The sequence below is a fragment of the Balaenoptera ricei genome, chromosome 5, assembly GCF_028023285.1.
Source record: "Balaenoptera ricei isolate mBalRic1 chromosome 5, mBalRic1.hap2, whole genome shotgun sequence".
Taxonomy (NCBI): domain Eukaryota; kingdom Metazoa; phylum Chordata; class Mammalia; order Artiodactyla; family Balaenopteridae; genus Balaenoptera; species Balaenoptera ricei.
The window spans coordinates 28,349,946-28,373,682 of NC_082643.1; the positions used below are offsets into that span (position 1 = coordinate 28,349,946).

At 40.3% G+C, this 23,737-nt stretch overlaps 1 protein-coding gene and 1 long non-coding RNA gene across 4 annotated transcripts in view; one reads left to right on the top strand and one right to left on the bottom strand.

Annotated features, from left to right (window-relative positions):
* HHIP (hedgehog interacting protein) overlaps positions 1–23,737 on the top strand; it is a 116,649-nt gene that overhangs the window by 11,900 nt on the left and 81,012 nt on the right. For 2 of the 3 annotated variants that reach the window (XM_059922548.1, XM_059922547.1), the window contains exons 1-2: positions 14,919–15,198; positions 20,939–21,131. In XM_059922548.1, coding sequence (XP_059778531.1) covers positions 14,920–15,198; positions 20,939–21,131 — 472 coding nt within the window. In that variant the 5' untranslated portion in view covers position 14,919. Of the gene's footprint in view, positions 1–14,918; positions 15,199–20,938; positions 21,132–23,737 lie in introns of those variants that run through there. The other variant, XM_059922549.1, reaches the window with a different exon arrangement.
* LOC132365801 (uncharacterized) lies at positions 11,228–14,183 on the bottom strand. The gene is made up of 3 exons (XR_009503246.1): positions 13,985–14,183; positions 12,262–12,354; positions 11,228–11,982 (listed from the first exon to the last, which is right to left on the bottom strand). It is a non-coding gene; the product is annotated as an uncharacterized LOC132365801 (long non-coding RNA).

The following is a 23,737-nucleotide window of genomic DNA, read 5'->3' on the forward strand; positions in this document are numbered from 1 at the left end:
GCACTGGATGCGGTCCTGCCCACCAGAAAGACAAGATCCAGCCTCATCCACCAGAAAACAGGAACCAGTTCCCTCCACCAGGAAGCCTACACAACCCACTGAAGCAACTTTACCCACTGGGGGCAGACACCAAAAAAAATAGGAACTACGAACCTGCGGCCTAGAAGAAGGAGACCCCAAACACAGTAATTTAAGCAAAATGAGAAGACAGAGAAATATGCAGCAGGTGAAGGAGCAAGGTAAAAACCCACCAGACCAAACAAATGAACAGAAAATATACAGTCTATCTGAAAAAGAATTCAGAGTAATGATAGTAAAGATATCTGAAATCTTGGAAATAGAATTGGAGAAAATACAACAAACGTTTAACAAGGACCTAGAAGAACTAAAGAGCAAACAAACAATGATGAACAACACAATAAAGGAAATTTAAAATTCTCTAGAAGGAATCAATAGCAGAATAATTGAGAAAGAAGAACGGATAAGTGACCTGGAAGATAAAATAGTGGAAGTAACTACCACAGAGCAGAACAAAGAAAAAAGAATGAAAAGAATTGAGGACAGTCTCAGAGACCCCTGGGACAACATTCAACGCACCAACGTTCAAATTATAGGGATCCCAGAAGAAGAAGAGAAAAAGAAAGGGACTGAGAAAATATTTGAAGAGATTATAGTTGAAAACTTCCCTAATATGGGAAAGGAAATAGTCAGTCAACTCCAGGAAGCACAGAGAATCCCATACAGGATAAATCCAAGGAGAAACATGCCAAGACACATAGTAATCAAACTATCAAAAATTAAATACAAAGAAAAAATATTAAAAGCAGCAAGGGAAAAACAACAAATAACGTACAAGGGAATCCCCATAAGGTTAACAGCTGATCTTTCAGCATGAAGTCTTCAAGCCAGAAGGGAGTGGCAGGACATATTTAAAGTGATGAAAGGGAAAAACCTACAACCAAGATTACTCTACCCAGCAAGGATCTCATTCAGATTCGATGGAGAAATTAAAACCTTTACAGACAAGCAAAAGCTAAGAGAGTTCAGCACCACCAAACCAGCTTTACAACAAATGCTAAAGGAACTTCTCTAGGCAGGAAACACAAGAGAAGGAAAAGACCTACAAAAAAAAACCCCAAAACAATTAAGGAATGGTAACAGGAACATACATATCGATAACTACCTTAAATGTAAATGGATGAAGTGCTCCAACCAAATGACATAGACTAGCTGAATGGATACAAAAACAAGACACGTATATATGCTGTCTACAAGAGACCCACTTCAGACCTACGGTCAAATACAGACTGAAAATGGGGATTGAAAAAGATATTCCATGCAAGTGGATATCAAAAGAAAGCTGGAGTAGCAATTCTCATATCAGACAAAATAGACTTTAAAATAAAGACTATTACAAGAGACAAAGAAGGACACTACATAATGATCAAGGGATCAATCCAAGAAGAAGATATAACAATTGTAAATATTTATGCACCCAACATAGGAGCACCTCAATACATATGGCTAACAACCATAAAAGGGGAAATTGACAGTAACACAATCATAGAAGGGGACTTTAACACCCCACTTTCACCAATGGACAGATCATCCAAAATGAAAATAAATAAGGAAACATAAGCTTTAAAAGACACATTAAACAAGATGGACTTAATTGATATTTATAGGACATTCTATCTAAAAAACAACAGAATACATTTTCTTCTCAATGCTCATGGAGCATTCTCCAGGACAGAACGTATCTTGGGTCACAAATCAAGCCTTGATAAATTTAAGAAAATTAAAATCATATCAAGTATCTTTCCGACCACAACACTATGAGACTAGATATTAATTACAGGAAAAAAACTGTAAAAAATACAAACACATGGAGGCTAAACAATATGCTGCTAAATAACCAAGAGATCACTGAAAAAATCAAAGAGGAAATCAAAAAATACCTAGAAACAAATGACAATGAAAACACGACTGCCCAAAACCTATGGGATGCAGCAAAAGCAGTTCTAAGAGGGAAGTTTATAGCAATACAATCCGACCTCAAGAAACAAGAAACATCTGAAATAAACAACCTAACCTTACACCTAAAGCAATTAGAGAAAGAAGGACAAAAAAAACCCAAAGTTAGCGGAAGGAAAAAAATCATAAAAATCAGATCAGAAATAAATGAAAAAGAAATGAAGGAAATGATAGCAAAGATCAATAAAACTAACACCTGGTTCTTTGAGAAGATAAACAAAATTGATAAACCATTAGCCAGACTCATCAAGAAAAAAAAGGGGGAAGACTCAGATCAACAGAATTAGAAACGAAAAAGGAGAAATAACAATGACACTGCAGAAATACAAAGGATCATGAGAGATTACTTCAAGCAACTACATGCCAAAAAAGTTGACAACCTGGAAGAAATGGACAAATTCTTAGAAAAGCACAACCTTCTGAGACTGAACCAGGAAGAAATAGAAAATATAAACAGACCAATCACAAGCACTGAAATGGAAACTATGATTAAAAAACTTCCAATAAACAAAAGCCCAGGACCAGATGGCTTCAAAGGCAAATTCTATCAAACATTTAGAGAAGAGCTAACACCTATCCTTCTCAAACTCTTCCAAAATGTAGCCGAAGGAGGAACATTCTCAAACTCATTCTACGAGGCCACCATCACCCTGATACCAATAGCAGACAAAGGTATCACAAAGAAAAACAACTGCAGACCAATATCACTGATGAATATAGATGCAAAAATCCTCACAAAATACTAGCAAACAGAATCCAACAGCGCATTTAAAGGATCATACACCATGATCAAGTGGGGTTTATGCCAGGAAGGCAAGGATTCTTCAATATATGCAGGTCAATCAATGTGATACACCATATTAACAAATTGAAGGATAAAAACCATATGATCATCTCAATAGATACAGAAAAAGCTTTTGACAAAATTCAACACCCATTTATGATAAAAACTCTCTGGAAAGTAGACATAGATGGGACTTACCTCAACATAATAAAGGCCATATATGAAAAACCCACCACCAACATCATTCTCAAGGTGAAAAACTGAAACCATTTCCACTAACATCAGGAACTAGAAAAGGTTGCCCACTCTCACCACTATTATTCAACATAGATTTGGAACTTTTAGCCACAGCAGTCAGAGATGAAAAAGAAATAAAAGGAATCCAAATTGGAAAAGAAGAAGTAAAGCTGTAACTGTTTGCAGATGACATGATACTATACATAGAGAATCCTAAAGGTGCTACCAGAAAACTACAAGAGCTAAACAATGAATTTCGTAAAGTTGTAGGGTACAAAATTAATGCACAGAAATCTTGCATTCCTATACACTAATGATGAAAAATCTGAAAGAGAAATTAAGGAAACACTCCCATTTACCAATGCAACAAAACGAATAAAATACCTAGGAATAAACCTACCTAAGGAGACAAAAGACCTGTATGCAGAAAATTATGACAATGATGAAAGAAATCAAAGATGATACAAACAGATGGAGAGATATACCATGTTCTTGCATTGGAAGAATCAACATTGTGAAAATGACTATACTACCCAAAGCAATCTACAGATTCAGTGCAATCCCTATCAAACTACCAGTGGCATTTTTCACAGAACTAGAACAGAAAATTTCACAATTTTTATGGAAACACAAAAGACCCCAAATAGCCAAAGCAATCCTGAGAACGAAAAACAGAGCTGGAGGAACCAGGCTCCCTGACTTCAGACTATACTACAAAGCTACAGTAATCAAGACAGAATGGTACTGGTAGAAAAACAGAAATATAGATCAATAGAACAGGATAGAATGCCCAGAGATAAACCCACCCACATACGGTCACCTTATCTTTGATAAAGGAGGCAAGAATATACAAAGGAGAAAAGACAGCCTCTTCAATAAGTGGTGCTGTGTAAACTGGACAGCTACATGTAAAAGAATGAAATTTGAGCACTCCCTAACACCATATACAAAAATAAACTCAAAATGGATTAAAGACCTAAATGTAAGGCCAGACACTATAAAACTCTTAGAGGAAAACATAGGCGGAAGACTCTATGACAAATCACAGCAAGATCCTTCTTGACCCACATCCTAGAGAAATGAAAATAAAACCAAAAATAAACTAATGGGTCCTAATGAAACTTAAAATGTTTTGCACAGCAAAGGAAACCTTAAACAAGATGAAAAGACAACCCTCAGAATGGGAGAAAATATTTGTAAACAAAGCAACTGACAAAGGATTAGTCTCCAAAATATTCAAGCAGCTCATGCAGCTCAGTGTCAAAATAACAAACAACCCAATCCAAAAATGGGCAGAAGATCTAAATAGACATTTCTCCAAAGAAGATATACAGATTGCCAACAAACACATGAAAGGATGCTCAACATCACTAATCATTAGAGGAAGGCAAATGAAAACTACAACGAGGTATCACCTCACACCAGTCTGATTGGCCATCATCAAAAAATCTACAAACAATAAATGCTGGAGAGGGTGTGGAGAAAAGACAACCCTCTTGCACTGTTGGTGGGAATGTAAATTGATACAGCCACCATGGAGAACAGCATGGAGGGTCCTTAAAAAACTAAAAATAGAACTACCATATGACCCAGCAATCCCACTACTGGGCATATACCTTGAGAAAACCATAATTCCAAAAGAAGCATGTACCACAATGTTCATTGCAGCACTATTTACAATAGCCAGGACATGGAAGCAACCTAAGTGTCCATCGACAGATGAATGGATAAAGAAGATGTGGCATATATATACAATGGAATATTACTCAGGCATAAAAAGAAACGAAATTGAGTTATTTGTAGTGAGGTGGATGGACATAGAGTCTGTCATACAACGTGAAGTAAGTCAGGAAGAGAAAAACAAATACAATGGTTCTGAAGAACCTAGGGGAAGGACAGGAATAAAGATGCAGATGTAGAGAATGGACTTGAAGACACAGGGAGGGGGAAGGGTAAGCTGGGGGAAGGGTAAGTGAGAGAGTGGCATGGACATATATACACTACCAAATGTAAAATAGATAGCTAGTGGGAAGCAGCCTCATAGCACAGGGAGATTAGCTTGGTGCTTTGTGACCACCTAGAGGGGTGGGATAGGGAGGATGGGAGGGAGACACAAGAGGGAAGTGATATGGGGATATAAGTATATGTATATCTGATTCACTTTGTTTTACAGCAGAAACTAACACAACAGTGTAAAGCAATTATACTCCAATAATTTATTTTTTAAAAACAAAATAAAGAGCTATCAAAGAAAAAAAGAAAAAAAGAAATCTGGATCTATACTAAGGAAAAAAGAGCACCAGGAATGGTAATTATGTGGGTAAATATAAAAGGCTTTTATTCCTTTTTTTTTTTTAATAAATTTATTTATTTATTTACTTATGGCTGTGTTGGGTCTTCGTTTCTGTGTGAGGGCTTTCTCTAGTTGCGGCAAGTGGGGGCCACTCTTCATTGCGGTGCACGGGCCTCTCACTATCGCGGCCTCTGTTGTTGTGGAGCACAGGCTCCAGACGCGCAGGCTCAGTAATTGTGGCTCACGGGCCTAGTTGCTCCGTGGCATGGGGGATCTTCCCAGACCAGGGCTCGAACCCATGTCCCCTGCACTGGCGGGCAGATTCTCAACCACTGCGCCACCAGGGAAGCCTTATTTTATTTTTAAGTTTAAAAAAGAAATATCTGTCCAAAGAAAAAACAGAAATACATACTGAGATTTATAACATATGTGGAGCGTATGCACAAAGTCTGGGAGGGGAAAATAAAAGTATATTGTTAAGGTTTTTATACTACACATGAAGTGGTATAATATTAACTGAAGATACACTATGATAAGCTAAAAATACTCCAACTCTAAAGTAAGCACCAGAAGAGATAAAAGTTACAGCTAATAAGCCAATAACAAAGAAAAGAAAACGGAATAAATTAAATACTCAATCCAAAAGAAGAGCAAACAAATAAAAAGAACACAAAATAGATGGGACAATTGAAAAAACAAGTGGTGATGACTCTTAAACCTAACTGGATCAGTAATCACATCAAATGGAAAGGGTCTAAACACCTCAATTAAAAGTCAGAGGTTATCACATTAGCAAAAATAAGCAAAACCCAACTATATGCTACCTGCAGTTGATGCACTTTAAATATAAAGACAGAAATAAATCAACAGTAAAAGGAGGGGAGAAAATATGTTAACACTAATCAAAAGAAAGGAAGAGTGGTTATATTAATAAGAAAGTAGATTTTGGAGCAAAGATTATTACCAAGGATAAAGAAAGACATTTCATAATGTCAAAAGGAAGAGTTCATGAGGAAGACACAACAGTCCTAAATGCTTATGTGCTCAGTTAACAGAACTTCAAAATGAAAGGGAAACAAAGACTGAAAGAACTGCAAGAAGAAACAGGAAAATCCCTAATACATTCAGAACTGTCAATATTTATTCCTCTCTCAATAAGGGATAGAACAAGTGACTGAAACTCAGGAAAGATGGAAGACTGAACAACACTATCTAACAAATCAACCTAATCAACATTTATAGAACACTCCACCCAACAACAGCAAAATTGTACACAGAATGTTTACCAAGATAGACCATTTTCCTACCCATAAAAAACTCTCAAAAAATTTTAAGAGATTATGCTCTCTGGCTACAATGGAACTGAATTAGAATCAACAACAGAAAGGCTTTTAAAAAATCCCCCCGCAATGAAGAGTGGCCCCCGCTTGCCGCAACTAGAGAAAGCCCTCGCACAGAAATGAAGACCCAACACAGCCAATAAATAAATAAATAAATAAATAAATAAATAAATAAATAAACAAACAAACAAGGAAATCAGTGGATTAACATATTAAAAAAAAAATCCCCAAGTAACTGGACACTTCTAAATAACCTGTTGGTCAAGAAGAACTCAAAGGGGAAATTAGAAAGTACTTTGAACTGAATGAAATTGAAATCACAACGTTTCAGATTTTGGGGGATGTGGCTAAAAGCAGTACTATGGGGGAAATGTATACTGATAAATGCCTACATTAGAAAAAGAGGAAGGTCCCAAATTAATGACCTTGGGCTCCATTGTAAGAACTGGCTAAATCAGAGCAAATTAAACCGAAAGTAAGCAGAAAAGAGTAAACAATAAAGATCAGAAGGGAAACCAACTAAATAAAAAACAGAAAAACAGTTGAGAAAATTAATGAAACCAAGAACTGGTTCTTTGAGAAAACCAATAAAATTGATAAACCTACAGCCACATTGATCAGGAAATAAGAGAGAAGACACAAACTGTCAATATTAGGAATAAGAGAAGTAACAATACTACAGATTCTATAGAATGAAAGGATAACAAGGCAATATCACGAACAACTTTATGTCAATGGATGAAATGGACAAATTCCTTGAAAAACATAGGCTACTAGAGTTCACAGCTGCCGCTTCTCGAGAGCATTGTTCTTGGCAGAATGGGACCTGTCTACCTGGGGGCTTATGTCTCCCTAGGGGGCAACCTGCAAATAATAACCGATACATCGGTTTAAAAAAATCATTCCACCCCACCTCACCGTTGCCTCAAGTTGGGACCAATTCTGTGGTGCAATTCATGCTGTAGAGGCCCCTGTGGGATGAGACTGAAGGTAGTCTCCAGCTTACATCCTTACTCAGCTTTGTTCTCTTGCCTTATCCTGCTTCCCTCACTCTCCTTCCCTAAAAGTACTCTTTCAATAAATTACTCGGCCAAGGATCTCTGCCTTGAGCTCTGTTTATTGGCAGCCCGACCTAAGACAAGGCACAGGAGGGAGGCTGGAAGGCAAAACGGTGAGAGAAGGGGCTTGTTCCTTCCTCCTTCCTTGCCATTCCTGTCTGTATCACCCCAGCGATGACCCCTTATCTTGTGTTATGAATTAAATTGTGTCCCCCTAATAGATGTTAAAGTCCTAACCCCCAGTACCTCCGAATGTGGCCTTAACTGAAAATAAGGTGTTGGCAGTTGCGTGAGTTAAGATGAAGTAGACCTTAATCCAACATGACTGGTGTCCTTAAAAAAGGGGGAAATATGGACGCAGAGACAGACATGCTTGGAGGGAATATGATGTGAAGACACAGGGAGAACGCCATCTACAAACCAAGAAAAGAACTCCCGAGCTTACCAGAACTAGGAGAGAAGCCCAGAACAGATTCTCCCTCAGAAGGAGCCAACCCTGCCCCTGCTTTGATTTCAGACTTCTGGCCGCCAGAACTGTGAGAGAAAACATTTCTGTTGCTTTAAGCCCCCTAGTTTGTGGTACTTTGCTATGGCAGCCCTAGGAAACGAATGCATCTTGTCAGTGGCAGTTGGTTCCAGCCTTGTTTTCTCCCAGCACGCCCATAATCAACTTCATGTCACGATCTGGGAGGTATCCACACCAGCTGGGCAACGACTGCATCTCCACAGTTCCACCAGGGCTCTTTAGTCAGCTTCTAGGTTTTGGTAACCCCGACTCCGCTTGTTCCCCAATTCCCAGGGATGGGAGCTGCTTCCTGCAGTGGCTATTTTACTTCAATCATCTTTTTTCCCTTTTTCAGTTTCCCAACACCCATTTAACTAATTCCTTATGTTTAATTTGCTCTGTGGAAATAGGAAATAGCTACTATTTATTTAATAATTAATTAATTAATAGAATTTCTTTATTTCTGACAAGACCCCAGAGTGATAACCATTTCATTCAGAGGAAAAGCCAAAGTCTGTAACATAGTTCATAAAATCCTATGCAATGCGGGACGCCGGCTACTTGTCTGCCCTCATTTCTTGTCATTTCCTCTGTCACCCACTCTGCTCCAGCTGCATTGGTCTCTCTGCTAATCCTTAAACATACCAAGCATGCTTGCTTTATGGCCTTTGACTTGCTGTTCCCTGTGCTTACAGACATTCGCATGCATTTATGTAAGTGAACAGAGGCTCACTGCTTCAAGCCTCTGTCCAAGTATCTATGCCCCAGTCTCTGCCCGTACCTCAAGAGACTCCTTTCCTGACAATGTACAGTCGCCCCTGGTATCCACAGGGGATTGGTTCCAGGATGCCTGGATACCAAAATCCATAGATTCTCAAGTCCTTTATACAAAATGGCATAGTATTTGCATATAACCCATGCACATCCTCCCACAGACTTTAAATCATCTCGATTACTTATAATACTCAGTATAATGTAAATGCTATATAAATAGTTGCCAGCATGGCAACTTCAAGTTTTGCTTTTTGGAACTTTCTGGAATTTCTTAAAAATATTTTCAATGGCAATTAGTGGAATCCCCGGATGCAGAACCTGCAGATACGGAGGGCCAACTATATATAAAATTACTATTTCTCTCAACCCCTGCACTCTTTCCCCATGACCCCCTTTCTCTACAGCACTCATCATCTTCTGGCATACTCTATAGCTACTTGTTATCTGTCTCTCCAGTGGAACACGAGCTCCATGAAAGAAATTTTGCTCTCTGATGTGTCCCCAGCACCCAGAACAGGATCTGGCACCCAGCAGGTGCCAACTTTTGAAAGAAAGACTGAATAACCATAGGAAAACCCCTACAAGCAGCCTTACCATTGTCATCAGCGTACCTTAACTGTAACCAGTCTTTAGTTTTTAAAGGATGTGTATTTATTCTTTAGCTTTATTGGCTGCCCTTTCCTTGGTGTACTCACACTTCGGTAACAATGTCTCCTGAAATTCCTTGGTGAGAGTGCACTTTAAGTGTGTCTCCTCTTCTGTTTAACAATTAAAAATTTTTATAATGCAAATGTTTCCTCTATTTAAAACCTTTAAAAAGTATTAATTGAAACAGAATTGGACAGTCAGCAGCGTTTATCGAGAGGTCGGCACTATACCATGAGACTGAACGAGGTTGTCGAGATTGTGCTGGAGTGACCAAGAAGGAAATGCAACTCCTGCCCACATGGAGTTTACAATTGCATGGATATTCAACTCCCGCAGATGAAAAAACCTCAATTCCCGTTAACAATGCACAAATGAAAACAAACAAAGAAAATAAGTGCTGATGAGATGAGAATCAATGGCTGAAATGCCATTCGAACTAAAATCCCTAGAAGTTGAGTGAAAAGCCAGGATTTAAAGAAAGAGACAAAGATCAATGAGGATAAGGTACTTGCAAAAGGAAATGACAAATGCATGAATATAACTTCATTAATTTCCTAGGGTCTGTAAACTACCCTATGAGTTTGGCCTGTAGCCTCTCCTTTCTTAGTTATCTACTTTATCCTGTGCTTTCCCTTAAATGTATCATATTCTATTCTGAATTCGATTGTTTCTGTACTTTAATTTTTTTAATTGAAGTATAGTTGATTTACAGTGTTGTGTTAGGTCTGGGTGTACAGCAAAGTGATTCAGTTATACATAAATATATATGTGTATATATATATATATTCGTTTTCATATTATTTTCCATTAGAGGTTATTACAAGATATTGAGTATAGCTCCCTGTGCTATATAGTAGGTTCTTGTTGTTTATCTATTTCATATATAGTAGTGTGTATCTGTTAATCCCAAGTTCCTAATTTATCCCTCCCCCCTTTTCCCCTTTGATAACCATAAATTTGTTTTCTATGTCTGTGAATCTATGTCTTGTAAATAAGTTCATTTGTATTATTTTCTAGATTCCACATTTAAGTGATATAGTATATTTATCTTTCTCTCTGTCTGACTTACTTCACTTAGTATGATCATCTCTAGGTCCATCCCTGTTGCTGCACATGGCATGATTTCATTCTTTTTTCTGTACTTTAAATGGCAGAGAGGAGTCACTTCATACACTCCTTCCAGCGCATCCTTGGGTCCCAGCTGAAATGTCATTTTCACAGAGAGGCTTTTTCCAGTCACTTAATCTGAAATCGATGTGCCTTGTTATTCTCCATCTTAGCATTTCTTTCATAGCCTTTACCGTAATTATTCAATCATAAGTTTACTTGTGACCTTACTAGATTGTCTTCCTTACTAGATTATTAGCTACCTAGAGGCAGGGTGTTTGTACTACTTTTCATTACCGGGTACACATCACTTAGCACAGTGGCTGGTGCTTAATATATGTTTGTTGAAATAGAATTAAATAGCACATATTTCTGTGAAGTCCAGAAATCCATATATAAAACCGATTCGAATACCCAAAATAGTTTTATTTTAAACATTTACCAAATTTAAGTTTTGCTAGCTTCTGATACACAGACATGTATATCTACATGACTGTTTATATACGCGTATATAAATACATATGTAATTCACATCTATGGTAATATTTTGAGCTTTACCTATGAAATTAATTTCAATTTGGGTCAAATATTTCATCTTTTGCAAGAAACCTAACTTGTTCATGAAAATCTTGAATCCATCCCACGTAAGAAATAGAATCCCGGGTAGCACTGGGATATGGGAGTGGGGTGGTCAGACATGCCACTAGCCCATACAGGGGGCATTGGTGCAAATTAGAAAAAGGAGGCACATCATCTGGGCAGACACGGCCATGCACCAATAAACTCGGCTTGGTGAGTGGAGCAGGACTTCAGCTCCCATTCCCTGACACAGCCGGCTGCCTTGCACTGAGTGCAACCGGCATGCAGGCGGCAGTCCTAGAGGGACGGCTCAGTGATGGTGCAAGCAGAAGATGGTGTTCTGGCCACCCTTGTACAGCTCCATTCCTTGCTAGACTGATTTAATTTGTCTGGAGGAGGTTGGTCGGGCAGGGGTCTTTTCTTCTCACCACTTCTGATGATTTAGCTGAAGGAGATCTCCCCGATTGAAAAAGTCCATTTTTCAGGTTCAAGTGCGCAGATGGCCATGCAGCCTCCAAGTGGGCTTTCATGGTTTAATCTTAGGAAATAGCCCAATGTTGATCCTTGATTCCTAAAAAAAAATATGCTGTGATCTGGCTGTAGATGAGCTTTGCAATTTCCCTCTGCAAAAAACGAATCAGAAGTTAGTTCACTTGTATAACACTGCTTAGTGACTATTTGGAAATTCTGTCAGTGGCGCTGAAAATAAATGCAGCTAACTCATCAGTGACCCGATTTATGGACTGTCGTGACTAAGAGCAGATGGGATCAATTCTAGCTCCCATGGATCAAGAAGGAACAAGTCTGTCTCATTTCAGTAATCGTTCATAGACTCTATATCTTTAACTTAGGGTCACAGTTTATAACATCTGCATAATCTTTTAAAACCAAAATTAATTTACCTTTAAACGTCCTTAGTCTTTAAGTACGAACCATAAGGAAGGCCTGTTCCAAAACTAAGATGAATTCATCACTTGGGGTGGGAGCTCACAGCACTGAAATAGAATTTTTAAAGGATTTTTTAATTTTGGAAAAACAACATAAAACTGGTGTTTGGGAATAAAGCTTTAGATAGTGGAAAGCAACCTAGATTGGATCCCTGGTTTTTAAACTACCTAATTAGATGAGATTGTACAAGTGATATAATCTCGATGGGATTCGTTTATAGATTTATTTATTAAATGAGAGTTTAAAGTCTTAAAGTCTTTATAGCTCTATGATTTTCTTTATATTAAAAAGGCTTCAAAGCAGGAAGAATGTCAGATAAAGCAGTCTGTGGGATCAGAAAAAGCATTTGTGATCACAAGCATACAGAAGTCTTGTGTATACCCACAGCCCCTGGGAGAAACGTTAAGTAAGTCATAGGGGCCCTCCAATGAATGAGCTCAGGTCTGGACTGAATATCTCAGCAGATTCTTCTCAGCTATTCTAATCTGTCACCTCTTTTGGGAAAAACCTAGCTCCACTAGTAAATCCGGGCCCAGGAAGAGAAAGGGGCCGAAGTCTTATCTAGCCACTGCGACCACTTTAACAATAATTAGTTTAATCAGCTATCCACACCCACCGTCACCAACTTTTACATTAGCTTGGCGAAATCTGTGCCTGAAGAGTGAAGCAAATCCAAATATGGTGAACGTTCCTCCATTGCCAAGATGAGAAAACTGCCTTATCTCCTCTTCAGAACCCATCTACCAGAAAATCAGCTCCCCTGTTAAATACTCAAGTGGGCAGAAAGCACATTTTGTGACGCAATCCCAAAGAGACTCCTCTTGATGCCAACTTGCGGGGATCCAGTCAATGCCAAGTCACCACTCTTGATAAGGCACAAATCACTTTAGAAACACCTTCTTTATGCAGACTTTGTCTAGCGGGGGTGGCGGGAGCGATTTAACTTATTTAGGTACCAGGGATACGTAGCGCACCCCGCTCATAGACGCCTGCAAACCCACTACTAATTCTTCCTCCGGAGCTGATGCCTCTGTGTTTACACCCCTAAGGAAATCTCCCCAGGATTTTTTTTTTTTTTTTTTTTCCCATCTAAAATGAATGCTGATTCCAAGGCCAGCTTCTTCTCCGTTCCTCCACCTGGGGCAGGGGAGCCTGCGTTCCTGCGTTCCCGGGGAGGCACCAGCGGGGCCCGGCTAAGTTCCAGGGCACAGGTGGGGCCCTCGAACGGGGCGTCCGGGGCCAGCCCACCCAGGACCCAGGCGAGAGCAACCCTTCCAGGAGGCCCCGACACCCCACCTCACGCACACGCGCCTGTGCCACTCCAAGAGCGCGCAGGACTTAGGCAAGGATGGCTACATCTTCTCGGCACAGTCTTCAAACCACCTCCACATACTCAGCGGCGTGCAGCATCTGGGCTGCTCCCCCCGTCTCTCAATCAGACCCCCAGGAAGATTTGTACCGGCTCGAGCTTCACTTTGGAAAACACCGGGGTCTGGGGGGAGTCCAAGCGGGCCAGGGGAGGGAAAGGGGCCGGAGAGCTCCCTCCCGCCAACTCCAGCCCACTCGGTTCATCTTCCCTCCCGGGAGAGGCGCGGACCGGGACCGGGGCAGGGGAGGCCCTGGAAGGGTCCCCCCCCGCCCCCCCACTTCTCGCCTCCCGCAGCCTCTCTTACTCACTTTCTCCCGGCGCCTCAGCTCGGCCGCCTCACGCCCGGGGTCGTACGGAGGGGCTGCGCGAGGAGCGAGCAGCGGGCGGGGAGCCACCGGGCCGCGCCCCAGTCCCAGGCGGGCCGGCCGGGGGACCGGGGCCGTGCACGCCCCCACCCGGACGGCGCGGCCAAGCGGGCGCGCGGCGTCCCGCGCCCTCACAGGCCGGCTCCGAGGACTCCGCCGGGCCCTCCCCCTCCGCCCGCCGCCGCGGCCCGCGCGGCCCCTCCCCACCGCACCCCGGAGGCCGCCGGGGCCGCCCCTCCCCTCCCCCCAACCCGGGCGGGGGCGCGCGAGCAGCGGTGACGTCAAGGGGCGCGCGGTGGCAGCACCTCCCCGCGCGCTAGTTAAAAAGAAGAAGAAAAGAGGGAACGAAACATGAGAGGCTGTGTGAGAAGCTGCAGCCGCCGGCAGAGGAGACCTCAGCATCATCTAGAGCCCAGCGCCGGCCCTGCCTCCGCCTGCCCCGCCGCCGCCGCCGCCGTTTCTGTTCCTGCTACTACTGTCTCACCTAAACAACTCCCGTTACACGGACAAGTGAACCTCTGTGGCCGTCTTCTCCTCCTCTTCTACCTCCTCCTCTTCCCACTCCTTCTCCTCCTCCCACTCCTCAGCCGCCGCAGAAAGCCCCCCACCCAACTGACACTGGCACCACCGCAAACGGTGTCAACCGCACTTTATCTCGGTCCTCGGGCTCCCCTGAGGCACTGGGCCCATCGCCTCGTCTTTTATTTTTTGCCAAGTTGCATCGCTCTACATCTTCTCGCCCCCGCCACCTCTCTCTGCCTCTCGAGTGTCCCGCCGCCCCGCAGCCTCCTCCTGGAGCTGCGCCCTAGTGCCCCTGCTGGGCAGTGGCCTTGCGCCCCCATCCTCCCGCGCCCAGCCCCTGCCGCGCGGGGCAGGCGATGCTGAAGATGCTCTCTTTTAAGCTGCTGCTGTTAGCCGTGGCTCTGGGCTTCTTTGAAGGAGATGCTAAGTTTGGGGAAAGAAGCGAAGGGAGCGGAGCGAGGAGGAGAAGGTGCCTGAATGGGAACCCTCCGAAGCGCCTGAAAAGGAGAGATAGGCGGATGATGTCCCAGCTGGAGCTGCTGAGTGGGGGAGAGATGCTGTGCGGTGGCTTCTACCCTCGGCTGTCCTGCTGCCTGCGGAGTGACAGCCCCGGGCTGGGGCGCCTGGATAGCAAGGTAGGCACGCACCCGCCTCGCAGCTGCGAGATTGGCACACTGGCTGGGTGGGGTGCCTTGTGGCTCCGGCAGTGCTGGTGACTGGAAGAGGGGCGAAACTTCTGTGGGGAGTTCTTTTTGATAACTTTTCTAAAGCGCTAGCGTGATTCGTTTGTGTGGTCCTCGGGGTGCGCAGATACCTCCCTCCGCCCCCAAGAGTCCCCGGTCGGGATGCTGTGCAAAACTGCCTGTCTCAGAAAAGAGAAGCTTCTGTGGTACCCGCATTCTGGGCTGGGTAAATATTTTATAAGAATCGCGATTAACAGTGTGTTTTGGATCGAATCGGGCATTGGTTGCGGTAAAACTGTAAGTGAAGGTGGCTGTGGTTTCTGGTTTATTTTTCTAGGGTAAAAAGATTTGTGCAGTTTTCTCCACGTGCTCGATTAGAGAGAGGATTGAATCGTAAAGGATGTTGAAGCACGGTTGGTTTATGATCCCCAGCCCCGTCAGAGGGGGGGGGGGGGTGTCTTGCATTACAGTAGTTAAACAGCGAAAAGGAACTCCTGGTATTCCAGTTGAGAACCCCAAAATTGGCGAAAGATTTTGCTGGGGCACGTTTATCACGTAAAACCGAGGCGATTCTCCTCCTGTCACGTTTTGTAACATTATAAATTCGGGTTTTCAATGGTAGTTAGTTGTCTAGGAAGATCTTCTCCAGAAACTTGTTTTAGGGGTAATGGCATTTACATTTTCCCGATGTTAATAAGTTTAAACAAATATGAAAAGAGTGTTGGTTGGGTGTAAAGACATGCTTATATTTGAGTTTGCAACAACTTTCTTGCCCTGGGTTGCAGTAATGTGTGTTCTCTACTGCATTCCAAGGAAAGACTCCGGGGATCAGTCATTAACAATCCCTGCGCGTGAAATAAACAATCAGGTGTCTTTGCCCCCCCCCCCTCACTTCCCCCATTTTAGGTTTAATTAAGAATTCCTCTGTTACAACACTGCAGTTGTCAAGGTCTGAGAGACTCTTGGAAAACTTGTGCTTCAGTCTTGCTGGCCCAGGCATTAAAAAAAAAAAAAAAAACCCAGGCTGAATCTAATTTTTATGCTCAGTTCACGGTAGATTTCACTCTATTCTCATGTAAACAGCTCCTACGAATCAACATATGTGTCTGGGTGGTATCTCTCACTTTGTTTTGTAACAAAAAGCCATATTGCATCATTTAATTTGCTCAAGTCATGCAAATAGGAAAAAATCAATAGGACAAAAAGGGGTCGACTTATCCTCCTCCCCACTAAACTGCTGCCCACACACAGAGTCCTGTTGCTTATGGCAAAAGAATAACAACAACACCATTGTGTTTGTTAGTTGGTTCACTAATGGGTGAAACTAGAGAACATCATTCTCTTTCAGTCCCCAGCTCTGTCCAAATGTTCATGCCTTTTGAGGGAGCATTTGTCCAACTCCCTCTATTCCCAGCTGAGTGAGAACTGTCTTGCTGCAGGTTTTCAGCTGTAACTCTCTCTTTATTCTTACCACATGCAGCAGTAGTCTGAGATTCAGGGAACAGATATTCCAGCATTTTGTTCCAAACAATGTCATTAAGCTCCTGTGTTGTAATTGAATTAAAGTACAAAATCGCTACATTCACATCAGCTCCAGGGTTTTTACCAGGAGCCGGACAGAACCAGGAAATTGAGAGAAAGGATTCGAAATATTTGGCATTAAGCCTCCCCGTGTGCAATATATGCTATGAATATACCAATGATCCGAAGACCCCTGCAATACTGAACTCTTCCAGGTACAGGAGGAGTGAAAACTTTTTCTTAACTAAATGTAGTGGGGAGCTGAGGGCGGGGGGGCGCTGAGGCTGAGGGGAGTTATAACCCTTAAGAGAAGTTATGTAAATTTTTTTAAAGAAATCATTCTTTAGGAATCATTCTGCCACATTAGCTATCCACATTCCTTTCCGTTTTATGTGCTTCCAATCTCCAACAAACCCCTACTCATTTGGGAAACGTGTCTGAATTAAATTTGGTACACTAGACTTTGCTGGTTCCATTACGAGTGGTTTATAAACCAACAGTACTCAAATTGTTCCAATCAGGGATTTGATATAGTTATGCATATGCATTCTTGACCCATGTTAGTTCTCAAGTTTTAATAGTTTTTAAAACATGTTATTTTATAATAAACTTCAGTGTTTCCCTTTTTTCCCCCTAAGCCTTCCTGGCTTATAATATATGTTAGGGTCTTATTTCATAATGTGTGTGCAGGCGAGATGATGGCTATTTGAAAGGGCCCTTTTTTGTTCATGAAAAAAAAAAAATTTTCCCCAGAAAGATTTCTGCAACTTTTCAAGAAACTACAGGAGTAGCTTTTTCCTAAGTGAAGAAACTTCATAGACAAATAGATAGTAGCAAACTGGGTAGAATATTGATCATGCTTAGCTGTGCGATTAAGTCCAGTTTCCAAGCTAACCCATTTTCTTTAATATGTAATGAACTATTGAATGTAATTGAGTTCAATTCTTTAGCCATGGTATTATTCTTCTAAGTTATTCTATATTTGCATTTCTTTGTATATTTTAATAGTTTTGTGTACTGTAACGAGATGGTTAACTACTGTTACAAATAAGTACTGCGAATATCTAGGAAGTTATATTGTCTTAGCAATATTTTTGCAGCTCCTAAATACAAGATGCTAAAAGGATCTAATTCCCATTAGCCAAATTGAATCTGCAGCCAAATGAAATACCCCCATTTCTAAAACTTAACTTGTAGCCACAGAGGCATAGAAGCTCTCTCTACCTTGGGTGGTTTCACAGCCAAAGCTGTCAAGGAATGGGTGAAAAGTAATTGTTTTCAAGTGTGCCCTTTTACAATCATTTGTTTGCTCTGGCTCTTTCAGGGACAAAGGCTATTGTTGAACACATCCAACTAAACAAATAACTCATCCTGGGGTCCCTTTAACAGCTGCCTTAGTACAATGATCTATTTACATATTAGCCTAAAATTGAAACTGAACTCTTTAATGACATAATCCAGCACTACAGTCCAGAGACGCATGTGTTCTACCCAACAGCTGAACAACCTTGTAGGAATATGAGTTTTAGAAATAACTTTTTGTGTACCAAGTGATCTTAAGGCGTCATCTTAATATACTGTCCTGTATTTTCTCCTTTTGTCCCCTCATCGAACCCATGTGGGTGCCTTTTTATCCTCTCTGTTTAGTTACTTGATAAATAAAGAGAAATACAGAAGGTCTCTGTCACCCATTTTACTATTTGTTGATAAACTGTAGTTGTAGGCCACGCTTCACTGTGTATTCCAGGATTTATCTTACCTTCCTTGTATGGATTTTACTTTCATGTGGCTGAAGATTAGAGGATGACCTGCCAGATGTTATAAATTAGTCAGCAACAGCCACAATCATTACTAGGCACACTGTAATAATGATTTGAAGTTTTACGTGATTTCCAAAGTATATTTAGTTTAAACCGCTATAATTTGATGGTTTCATATATGGCTTTTAAAAATTGAAACAGGATATTAGCTTAAATTTCTTCTTAAGATTGATGACATTGTCAGACATAAAGTTAAGGACCTGTATAGACACAGACACTTAGGCAAAAAAGAAGAAAAAAATACCCTACACACAGCAGCACTCATCTGTCTAAAACAGCGCTGCAGCTTGGGCTGAGTCAGTTTAATTGACTTCAGTAAGACTATTGGTTCATTGAAACCAAAGCCAGAATGATGGCTCTATCTATCTTCAAATAGGTATTTACACTGCAGACCTCACACAGAGCAAAATGTTACCATCCTGCTGGGTTGGAACAGCATGAAACTTTACAAAGAATAATATTATACTTGATTTCAGATAATTTATTGAATCCTATTTCTGCACTTTTGATGAGAGATCTTGTGGCCAGGACACATTCCAAAAATTGTAAAAGACAAAATTCTTGAGGCCCTAAAATCAAGCTCTTCCTGGATAGCAGCTGGGAGAGTATATGGGGATCATTTTGTTTCAGCTATAAAAAAATCTAAGCATGCATGTTCTCCATAAAACCAAAGGTAATTACATTCCAGTTTTTCAGCCAGCAAAAGCGGTGGCTTCAGCATCCTGCAGTTGTTTTGTTCTTAGTGGACTGCCGTATGATAAACAAACAGAACAAAGTTGAACAGTATTAATATTGAATAGATCTGGTGAGGTCTGCCAGAGTATGGACAACAAAAGACATTTAAAACATTCTTGGAATGCAAATTCTAAGTGTCTGGTGTATGTTTCCCCTTAGAAAACTTTAACCATTTAAGCCATTGTCATTTAAATAAATTGATAAAAATCAAAATGCAAACATAATTGTGATTAATAATAACTTTTCTGAATATTGTAGATAGTTACGACTCATCATATTTACACACATATATTTTTTTTCCTAAACAGGGTAGCTTCTATTGGACTTTTAAAATTTCAGCATGCCTTGTATTCAACGATTTTTTTTAGTTGCTTTGCTCTTTCAGATCCAAATTTTGTGATCACTTAGAATATCTTTATCCTAAAAAGTAGAAGCCATATGATTCACTCAATTTACTCAAATTAGAATCTCAACTGAAGAATGAAATATTTGCTTTAAGCAGTGATCTAGAGTTTAAAATGTTAATTTCAGTTCATAGTTCTAAAGAAATAATTAAGTATAAACATAGTTGTATAAACTGGGAAAACATAAAATTCAATCCCATTATGGTGTTTTTTAACACCATATGATGTTTTTTAATATAAAAAATTAATGCTTAATTTAGACAGCACTACATTTCACATCTCAATTATTGTGCTGATATTCTATATTTATATTTATTAGAGGAGGTCCTGAAGTCAGTTTTTAAAAGTTAGTACTAGACACTGAAACCTATTTTATCTGCAAATTACTAACCTCAATGAATCAGTAACTCTCAAATTAGTCTTATTGATATAAAAGACATAATAATACTGTATAAACAAAGCTAAAAGTATGCCCTTTTTCATTGAAACTCACTAAATACTATACAAAATCACTTTTATTAAACTCTTGTGTTTTTCGTGCATATAACATACCTGAGGAACTAGTTAGAAAATTTCTCCTGGCTAAAATACAATGAATTATAAAAATTGGTCTTAAACCTGTTTGACTCAGCTTCAGATATTATTTTTATAGAACATGAAAGGGCGATATTTCCCCCACTTTAGAAAACTTTCCCTATGCAATCTGTATACTGAAAATTAATTAAAATGAGAACAATGTAATTCAAGTAATATCTTTGAGAATGTCGTTAGGAATTTCAGGAGTGAAATAGATTTTTACCCAAGACACAAATAAGCCATGTCTTAAAAGTTGCTTTACATACAGTTGTATAAAGGTATTTGGAGTTTTAAAGTTAAATTATCAGTCAGTGTATACTTTGAGGCAGAGTAAGAAAAAGGGTTCAAGAATCTATATATAATTGTCATTTAATTTTTCACACCTGAAGGACAGATAAACAGACTTGGATTTGCAAGAGTAAGAAGCATGTCTGTGCCTTCCTACCCTTTGCCCTCCCATCCCAACCCAAGAGACTGCACTTGTGTCCTTATAAAGACGTACTGTATTGTGACTTGGTGATTCTTTGCAGACAACAGCTAAATGACACTTTTCTCTTTCCATGATGACCAAAAAACATAACTAAACCTAACTTCATGGAACTAAAAAGAAGTTTGTTTCTAATTTATGGCTTTCAGATGTTTTCTGTTACCAACAACACAGAATGCGGGAAGTTACTGGAGGAAATCAAATGTGCACTTTGCTCTCCACATTCTCAGAGCCTGTTCTACTCACCTGAGACAGAATCCTTGGAAAGAGACCTGGCACTTCCCCTGCTCTGCAAAGACTATTGCAAAGAATTCTTTTATACTTGCCGAGGCCATGTTCCAGGTAAAAAAAAAAAAAAAAGAAAAGATACATTAAATCAACTACTGCAGAATAGCTTTCCAAGATACCTGTTCCTAAATGCTTGCTTAGGAGAGTGTAAAATTTATCTGCCTTTCACAGTATCTATTTTTACCTCATAATTAACTGTTCAAACTTGGAACCTTTTATTGCTGCTAAAATTGCCGCTGTCATTTCAGACTACAAAACAACACATTGTTTTGTTGAAGGGTTTAACATTTCTTGTTAAACAGATAATACAGTTGGTAATCTTTACACACGCTGGATTATCAGCACAGATTTCTTGTTGGTGTCTTTAGTCATCAACGTTGATATCAAGACAGCTTCCCCTTCTACACAGCTGATACATAAGTGCAGATTGTCCACCGACTTTTAAGGTATTTCCTTAAATAAAATATCATTCAAAAGGCCCCAAAAAGTAACACCTTACAAAGCACTTTCATATATAATGACTAATTTGCTCCTCATAAACCCTGTGAGGTAGATAGGAAAGGTCTGGTCATCTCCATTTGACAGATGAGGAAAACTGAACCTCAGGAGAAGTTAAATGCCATAACCAAACTTGTACAATGAGAAAGTGATAGGCTAAAAGAAGTTCAAGTTCTTATGCTTATAATGTCCCAGATATACCTGGTCACTATCGTCTTTTGGACCCTAATAAACATATAGGCTCTTGGGCATTGATTAATTTTACCATCAGCAGCTTGTAAACCTTGGTGGTTGTTGCTTTAGGTTGGAAGAATCAACACAGAGGTAGAAATGAATTTAACGAGACCGATTCTATTTAGTTAGGCAGTGTCACACACAAACAAATCTACTGAAACTAACAGTTTATAAAACTCTATGGCACTGAAGGACAAGACAAGCTTTAAGAACTGTAGGATGCGCTTGGAGAATTTTTTTTAACTGCTATGCACATTTTACTTTTTTCTCTGACCCAGAAAAGTGTAGATTTTTGTATTTTTTATAGAGCTCTCTTAATAGCCTAAGAAAACATTTTGACTAGGGTTGCTTGCTTCCTTTGGTGTACCATAACAAGTATCTAAACCCATTCAATGTGAAAATATTATTATTGTTTTTTTAAACTGCAGCCATGTTTCTAAGGCTTTCCTTAAACCAGCTGTTTCTTTCTCTTTATCACATTCCCCAAAGCAAAGTAGAATAGGTCACGGTTGCCTAGATGGCCTGCCGAGAAGCGATAACAGATTAGGTCCAATAAAGTTTTGCTGCAAATTTCCAGTCTGGAAGGTTTGCCTTTACCACTATAAATTGAAAATGGTATTGACAGTGGGCATTTTTATCTACCTTTATCTACTTGCGATAAATACCACCAGGCTGGAATTAGAGACTCATCTGTGGGGTGCTTCCTATATTTGAAGTTATTTTAGCTTCCAGAACAAACAACAAAAAGCAATATCCACTGAAAGAGAGAGCACAGCAAACAACTCAGGAGCCAGAGCTGCAAGCACCTCACTCCCCAGATCAACATATGTGGTGACGAATGATAAATTTATTTTTCTACAAAGTTTGTATATATGTAAAACTGCTGAAGTGCATCAAGATGTCAAGTGCTTTTGGTGGCCACCCAGGCTGCCTTGAAAGATAACCAGATGAAAGCTCCACTCCAGTGGTGGGTGGAGCAACAAGGGTACTTTTCAGGGCCAGGCCAGCAGGCTTTAGCAGCGAGCAGAGGGGGCTTCCTCTGCATCCATCAAATGCTAATAATTGCTCTAAATACTTGTCCCAAAAGTGAGCTGTAATAACACACTCTTTGTGTTACTTAGGTTGATCAATTTGTTAGCCAGACTGATCCTTGGCACGTAGGTTACCATTTCCTAAAGTGTGATGAATCAGATGATAATCCTCCCCTCAGCCCTGGCCCCCAGCACAGAAGGCTCTTTAGAATTCTAGAACACTCGTTTTTCAGAAATTGCCCAAAATCTGTAATAATTTCACCTTCTTAAGTCTATTTAATGACATGGATTGCTTTTCTCCGAAGTTCGAAATTGTGAAAAACAGCTACTTTGTGATTCTTTTATTTTATTTTATTTTTACTATCCTCATTGTTAGCCTCATCTTTCTACAAATCAAAAACATGAAGAGGAAGGGACCTTAAGGGTTGTAGTTTGCTAAGAGAAGGGAACTGCTGAAAGGGGTTGAAAGAGAGAAAATAATTCTAGAGACATCTTCATTTCTTCCCCCACTGCCCAATATGTAAAGAATTAAACACATAAACGGTCTATCCCTTTGCTTCACCCTCTTGGCTTTAAGAAAGTGCCACTCACTTTGGAATACATGTATACCTGAAAGACAGCTACTCTCTAGAAACTTTAATTCATAAACATTCATGGTCTGCTTATTTCCACAAAAATGAAAAGAAGGAAGTTAAAAATCACTACAGTGAGGATACACTAGAGTTTTATTAATCATAATATTCTCCTCTTGTGACTTTACTTAGGGAGATAAACTCTTAAAACTTCTTAAAAAATACCCAAATTTCATTTAAAAAACCCCCACAGGAACTCTTTTCTCAATACCATGGGTCTCGTCTTTTGCCTGAATTACGATGAACAGAGGAGATGCTTTGCTGT